The following is a 7809-nucleotide window of genomic DNA, read 5'->3' on the forward strand; positions in this document are numbered from 1 at the left end:
TGCTCCTGTTCTCAAGCTTACAAAATTTCTATGGGAAAATTATCAACTCCTATCGTTTTAATTTCTACTTCTTCTTTTTTTTTTTTTATGATTCCCACATTTAAATCTTTAGCTGTAAACTCTCTGCTAAACTCCAGATCTCATATTTCTGGTTGTCCTCTAGATATCGTCTCAATATATGTGTTCCTAAGCCTTCTAAAATCTATTAATTTTATTCCCTTCTCTGTGTTATGACAACCGGCCACGTTCTAGAGGAAAGAGGCTCCATCACCTTTTATCCTTAAGTGAAGATGATGTGCAGTAGCTCCCCCACCAAACGAAAGTGAATATGTGACCTGAGGGAGAAGTAAATGTCTATTATTTTAAGCCTATGAGAGTTTGGAGCTATTTGTTATTGCGGTCTAGCCCAGCCCGACCTGACTGATTCAAGATCCAAAACCAAATTCATTGTTGCTTCCTTGAGCACTATTAACAGAACGAAAGAACATAAAAGCATCTCACTTGCTCTTCCTCCTATATTCAGTTCTCTTCGTCTTTTTTGAGCCATCAACATCAACCCACCTAACCAGGCTAGAAACCTGGAAGCATATCTAGACTTCGCGTTCATGTCCACCCACATTTTATGATGCAGGTGGTTCTGTAGATTCTACTTCTAAGTATCCGTCAAATATATTGTTTCATTCCCATCCTTAGTATACATCTTCTCATTATCTGTTGCCTGAACTATTGCAATGAGTTTGTAAATGATTTCCTTGACTCTAGTGTCAGACTCCCCTAAATCCATGTGGCTGCCAGAGTAATTTTTATAAAATGAAAACTTTGATTATTCCACCCTCCTGCTTAAAATCTCTCACCAGGGCTTACAAAATAAAGCTTAAGTGCTTTATCATGGTATATTAGACTCTTAATAGTCCAAGCCTTTTCTCCCTTCTCAGCCACATCTCTGCTCCAGCAACACCTAATCCCTAGAAGCACTGCTCCTTCTCCCACTCCTGCACCACACACACACACAGACTCCACTATTTCTTGACTGATTCTTCTAGAAATCCCAATTTTGGTTTCTTTTGCTTTAAGAAGGTTTTCCTGGTTGCAACAAACAGACTTATCAATTCCCTCCCTTGTACTACTTCTTTGCTTAAAATGTGCTTTTGTTATTGAACGTGGCAATTAAAAAAAATCTTTGCTCATGTGGCCATTGTGATGGCCATAGATGGCAATGACTGCGATCCTCTTGAGAATAGGGGGATATCTTATTCACAATTATATCTGGAAAGTGCAGACCTTAGCACATTACAGATACCCTAAAAGATGTTTACAAAATGGATATGATAAACCATTTCATCAGATAGCTTAGCATCTGTTAAGTGTTTAGATTTTTTATATAACAAAATTTATTGAGAGCTTACTATGTGTCAGGCACTGTAGCAAACATTCTATAAGTTTTATTTTATTTAGCCTAACAATACTTCTAGGGCACTGAGACATGCATTAGATACCTATCCTCACTGATTTCTCTATCTGAAGCAAACCCTATCTCACCTTCCTGACAGGTAGATCATTATCGGCCCTTGGGTACTAATTAGATGGATTTCTTTCCTACACAGTAATTGAATGAATAGCAGAAACATTACAGCCTACATTTGGGGTTTTTCTCTACAACTTTCAAGAGGAAGTTCAGCTCTATTATTTAAAACATTTTGGACAAAAATCATGACATTTATATATCATCTTTTCTTGGAAGCATAACTTTTTTTTTTTTTTTTTTTTTTTACCAAGATTCATGGACCTCTGTGATAAGTAAGGGTTAACTTAAATAAGAGAAACAGGCACAGAGAGGTTGACTAAATTATTCCACATCATAACTTTTCAGGATTTCATTATTATTCCACACATACCCAACACCCACAAAAGAACTTGCTAATTATCACTGAGTGACAAAATGCCAAGAGTGACAGAATTGTACAGATGACATTCAAGACTTATCTTTGGAGGACACTGATAAGATGTTGGGGAAAATCGCAAAGACGAGAAGACAGAGTAGAACTCTATGCCAAAATCCTATGACTCCAGCCTCTGGTCCTCTAGGTTGGAACATTCAGTCTTTTACAATTCAACTCTTGTGAATCTTTAATTTTCAAATAATAATAGGCAGATGGAGGAACCTAGTCTGTCAACACATTAAAAAACAAACAAATCCTCCCCAAACCGATATTCCTTTCGTAAGGAGTGCAGAACCAGTGGCATTTGCTGAAGGCGAAAAGCCGTGAGACTGTCGAGCAGTGATGGCCCGCCACTCGGCCTTTTTTCGCAGAAATACACAAAACGTGTAGAATCGCTTAAGTTTAACCCGTCCTAGCCTCTTCACTAGGAAACTGGCCGCTCGGGCGAATGTTGTTTTCCACCCCCCGCAGACAAGTGTGGAAGAGCGATTAACACTCGCTTGACAAACCCGCTCCCCGGGCCATTTGGGAGTTGCACGCGTTCGCCCCCGGGGTTCGGGCCGCTGCGCCTTCACGCGCAGCCTTTTTGTTTACGCGGCCGGCAGGGGAGAGAGGGGAGGAGAGGGAGAGGACGTGTAAAGATGTAGCGGGCCGCGGGGGCTATATAAGGCTTCGGGCTCGGGCCGGGTGGGTGCCAGGGGCCAGCCTGCCCATGGAGATCGCGGAGACCACGGAGACCCCAGGCGGCCAGCGCGCGCGCTGCCGCCTCCAGCCGCCCGCCGCTCCCGAACGCCAGACGCGGCGCGGGGGCGCGGACTCCGGGTACCGCGTCTCGGCCCCGCCCTGCGCCTCCCCCGCTCCATCCCTCCCGCCTGCGCCTCCCCAGCTCCTCCCCTCCGCTCTCTCACCCCCGCACCCTCCAGGCCCTCGCTCAGATGCGGTCGGTTCTCCCGGGTCTGGGCTCACGTCTCCTCTGCGCGCCTTGTGCTGCCCACCTCGCAGATCCGCAGGCTTCTGGAGACCGTGGGTGGAAGACCGTGGCGAGAAGGAGGAGGAGGCGCCGCACCACGCCGCGGAGGCGGTGAGTGAGCCGCGCCTCCCAGGGGCGCTGTGGATCGATCAACGCCGGGTACGCCGGGCCGCAGGGAGACACGCGCCTGGCCTTCCCCTCGCTTAAGATCGCGCCTGCTGGTGGCCATACCGGTGGCCCTGTCGGTGCTGATGCGACGAGTGCGTCCTCCACAGCTACTGGCACGCACAGATCGGGCCGGGAGCGAGGCTACTGAGAGCCCCGCGGTCACATTCCCTGCAGACGAGAGGAAAGCTTGGTCGCCAGGGTTTGCAGTTTTTTTAGAACGTGAGTGCTAACTTCTATCCATTTCCTTACACCCCCAGATACCAGATGGCCCCGGAATAACGGACGCCTCAGGAAAGCTTTCCCGATACAGACACCCAGTCAGGTGAGTGACAGGCCTCATCGAAGGTCTCCTGCTCCTGCAGCCACAGGGAAGAGCCGGGGGCCTCGTCCAGCCCTGCTCAGCAGCTGGTCCTGAAGTTTTTCTCTTTTGGAAAATCTATCTTTAACGTTTCTTTATCTTCCTCGTCCCAGAGGTCCTTTACTCATCGAACTGGAAAATGTAGGAGCTCATGCTCTCCCCTGAAAGAACTGTTAATCCGTGCACACTTAGTAAACGCTTAAAAAATATATTACGAAGAGGGAGAGTGGGCGGTATTAGTAAAAGTAGAACGGTGACATTTTGTGCCTGCAAAACAATTTCTTTTTAATGCCAAAGGGTTCAAGTGAAATTGACTTCACACCAGGCAGAGTATGTATATTCTTATTCTCTTGCAAACCAGAAGGAAGAATGGTATTCACAATCATGGTTTACAGCAAACTGAACAAATCGAGCTTGACGTGTTAAGAGAAAAAGGAAATATGATGAAAATCCTAAAGACTACTAAGGATCACAAAAGGGACCAAAAGTTATTTGACCTAACAATTAGGAGCTAGTTTACTGTTCCTAGCTACTGGGAAGTCAGCCTTCCTGCAAGATTCTTTGTAGCTTTTAATCAGGTGGAAAGTTAATTCTGCAGTTTGCCTGCCTTAGAGAGCTGTTAGATGAAGAGCTATATAATGTTTGTAGAATGTGTATATGTTTATAATAGCACATAGTAGTTGATCCATGTTGATTAATTTCCTACCCTTTGCTAGAACTTGTGAAGGACAGAGAAAAAAATAATCACAGCCCTTTGGAAGTGTTTTAATAGTTTAGTTTGGTCAATTTTATGCCTAACTCTGTCAGAGGGAGTGGAGAAGGGTCAGGGAAGTGTGTATCATAGGTGTGATTACCTGGCTGAGTCTTGAAGTTAAGCAGATGGATGGTAGGTGGGGAACGTGTGAGCAGAAGAAATAGCATAGAAAAAGAGAACAGCATGGTTCCTTCTGGGAGCATCAAGGAACTAGCATTTGGGTGTGTGAAGCTGTGGTCATTTCACCAGGGAAGCCAGAGGCCAGATCTTGTTCACCTTGGTACAAGAGTTTTGTCCTGATCCTGTATGTGGCATTGGGAACTCATGGACTTTATTCTGTAGGTGGTATTGGGAATTACTCAAAGGATTTTAACCAAAAGAGTAATGTGATCAGATTTATGTTTCAGAAAAATCACTAAGGAAATGGTATATAGGTTTAGTTAGAACACCAAAAGTGAAATTGGAAGTTATTGCAGTTCAGGCATTGGAAGCGGGGATGGGACTGGGTGAATCCGGGGAATACTTAGGTGACACAGTAGATTAGGCTTATGATGTATTGGATATGGGAGGTAAAGTAGAAGTAAAAAGACAGAACGACGCCCAAGTTGGTGGAACTGTAGATCTGGGGAGCAAGATACTGAGTCGAATTTTCCATTTGTCATATTTAATGTGCCTATGGTGCCTCCAAATAGATATTTCAGTAGAGAGCAGCATGTACAGGTCTGTGGTCCAAAGTCAAGTTCTTAAGTGGAAATACAGACAGACTTGGGAGCCTTTGGTAAATGAACAATTGGGGAAATCACGGCAGTGGGTCAGGTCATCTGGAGGAGTGAGAGAGGAGAGATGATCACTCTTGATGAAATGGTGGGGGAAGGCCAGCATCTAACCTGTCTACAGAGAAAGAGACGTCCACAAAGGTGACTGGGAAGAATCACTCAGAACAGGGGAGCATTCAGTAAAGTATGAAGTCCCTGGAAGAAAAATGGCCAGTGAGAGATTCCGGGGGAGAGAGAGTGTGATAACAATTAAACAATGTTCTTTGGGTTTGGCAGTTTTACACATTAGAAAATCAATTGCTTCCTATATACGCACTTCCGTTTTTGAACTGCTGTAGCAGTTTCTTTGTATTTCTCTTAAGTTTACTGTATTTTTATTAAGTTCTATCTTGAGTAGTAATGTGTGTTCCTGATTCTTTTTACTCAGTTGTCAACTTCCTGAAGGTAGGGACCATGATTTATTCATCTTTGAATTATGAATTATGTTTGGCGCAAGAGATCACTAAAATATTTATTGAATGACTGAATGACTGATGGTTGTTTATTTAGGCACCCAGTTTATAAGCTTAAAAAGAGACTATTTGGCTAGAAACGTTTATAAACTACACGGCCTACTTTTTTGCCTTTTAAAATAGAGTATAGTGAACATATGTAACTTTCTCTTTGTTAGAATCAGTCTATTATATGGGTATGTGGGCCTATTTATTGTATACTAAAATACTGTGTACTGTAGCTGGTGATTCAGCCTTATCCTTTTATTTTACTTGGATGAAAAATAATAGAAGATCAGATGGCAAGATTAATATTTGTTGGAAATTTGAAGTTTTGAGGTAATCACGTTTACATACAAATTATTTGTATAAAACCAGTCTAATTCTCAACATCTTAATATGGTGTTCCAAAATTTAGTTGGGTGGGGAAAGGGGAGAGAGATGGGCTCGAGGTTGGGGTCAGAGGTAGCCTTTTGAAAAGGTTGCTTTTTGTACTTTTCTAAACTTGCTTTGGTTCCATCTGTAACTAAGAGCTAAGTCTGAGTTTCAAGCAAAATACTAGGTAATTTCTGCCTATGTGTAAGATGCATAATATTTTGACGTCTTTATAAAGTTGGCTATCATCACAATTTTTAATGTCATGGTAGGATTCATTTTTTTTCCCAAAGGAATTTGGAAATTGGAAGACAAACCTTCTTCTGTATTTTGTAAGAATAAATATATCCATAGTGCCTGAAGTAAGTTAAATATTGATCTTATGCTCACGAAGGGTTTAGTGTGAATTTGTTTGGTCCAATTTATAGCTTGGATAAAGATTTAAAGTAATTAACCAGTTATTGATACTTTGTCAAGTAGACTCCGTGAAAGCTGTGATAGTAGAATTTTAAACTATCTAAATGCATAAATCAGTTGTTAAATATATGGAGGTTTTGAAATTTGAACGTTTCATGAGTAGAAGGATTCTGAATGTGAAAAAAATAAAGCATATTATGTTGTCTGCTTCTTTCAGACTATTTTGGCCAAAATCAAAGTGTTACGATTACTTATATCAAGAAGCAGAAGCTCTTCTGAAAAAATTTCCAATTCAAGCCACAATTTCATTTTATGAAGATTCTGATAGCGAAGAAGAAATTGAGGAGCTGATCTGTGAAAATTAATCTGATTACTTTTGATGACATTCAAAGCTTGTAGGTACAAATTAGATTAGTGTACAAATGTATCATAATCCTTTTAAATTAACTTATTTGTATATAAATTATTAATAAAATGAACTATTTAGTAATTATTATGGTAGTTTGGCCTTTTTTATTCCTACACTATAATTCAATGTTGGAATTTAAAAATAGGTTTTATTTATAATGGAACCTTGATTGTATTATAAACATTTGGGGCTTATAAAAGATAATTTGGATATCTTCATCAAATTACAAATTTATCTTCAGCTATAATTTTGAAAATAAAACTTTTCAAAGAAAGATAATATTTAATTTTCAAGACTGAATCTTGTAACATCTGGTATTTCCTACCGATCCCCATTGGATGTTGTAGTTACAGATGAATATTATCTTACTAGATAATGAGGACAATCCCCTTATTTCCAATCACACAATATTATTATGTATTAGCTAGCAGATGGTGAAAAATGTTGTAAATCATTGTCTATAATTGAGATTGGGAATCAATGTTAGGGCTATTAAATTGTAGGGATTTTAATGAATGATGAGTCAAGTAATTCTTACTTTAATACCCTTCTGCTGTCCTCAAATCCAGTAGTAAAATAGCATGGGTGTTTAGTACTTATGGCACTACACTGAGGGATCCCTAGAATTAAAACAAAACATTTAAATGGACGTGACTTACATGGAGTCTAAAAAAGGGGAGACAAAAGGCCAGAATTTGATAGTATTGTTTTTCCATTTCTGTCCACGAGGGAGCTAAGAAATTTGGCAGATAGGAAACATTCTCCAACAGCATCACCTTCCATTGCTGCTGTGGTTCCCTGCTGATGAGAGTCTCATGTAAAAATGTTCACATAGGAAGTGAAATAAGAAATTATTAGAGACTAGCTTTTTTTTTTTTTTAAACATAGACTTATAGAAGAATACATCATCTTTTAATGAAAGAGAAAACAGGAGCACTTTGCATGGGAGAGGTAACATAGTAAACTATGATCATGAAGTTCTTTTAGCTCAAATACAATCTTTGCAGTGGCAAGCAATTGAAATATAAGCATTGACTTCCAGGCACTTTAAGGACAAAGCAATTGAAATAGAGCAAGTTCAAACCATGTTTCAGAGTCAGGAAAAGTTAGTAATGGCAGGAGGATGGAGAGTTACTTAGAATTATGTTTCT

The 7809-nt window shown here is 40.7% G+C and overlaps 1 protein-coding gene across 1 annotated transcript; it reads left to right on the forward strand.

The window, feature by feature from the left end:
* The first annotated feature begins 2652 nt into the window (after positions 1-2652).
* RIPPLY2 (ripply transcriptional repressor 2) lies at positions 2653-6639 on the forward strand. The gene is made up of 3 exons (XM_068551569.1): positions 2653-3021; positions 3336-3400; positions 6467-6639. Exons 1-3 carry the CDS (start codon positions 2653-2655, stop codon positions 6612-6614), a joined length of 582 nt encoding a protein of 193 aa, XP_068407670.1. The 3' UTR covers positions 6615-6639.
* Positions 6640-7809: the final 1170 nt, after the last annotated feature.

Source organism: Eschrichtius robustus, chromosome 9, assembly GCF_028021215.1.
Source record: "Eschrichtius robustus isolate mEscRob2 chromosome 9, mEscRob2.pri, whole genome shotgun sequence".
Classification (NCBI taxonomy): domain Eukaryota; kingdom Metazoa; phylum Chordata; class Mammalia; order Artiodactyla; family Eschrichtiidae; genus Eschrichtius; species Eschrichtius robustus.

Coding starts and splice junctions, on each gene's coding strand:
- RIPPLY2 (XM_068551569.1), top strand. CDS start 2,653: ATGGAGATCGCGGAGACCACGGAGACCCCAGGCGGCCAGCGCGCGCGC. Junction 3,022..3,335: donor CGCACCACGCCGCGGAGGCG/GTGAGTGAGCCG, acceptor TTACACCCCCAG/ATACCAGATGGCCCCGGAAT. Junction 3,401..6,466: donor CGATACAGACACCCAGTCAG/GTGAGTGACAGG, acceptor TGCTTCTTTCAG/ACTATTTTGGCCAAAATCAA.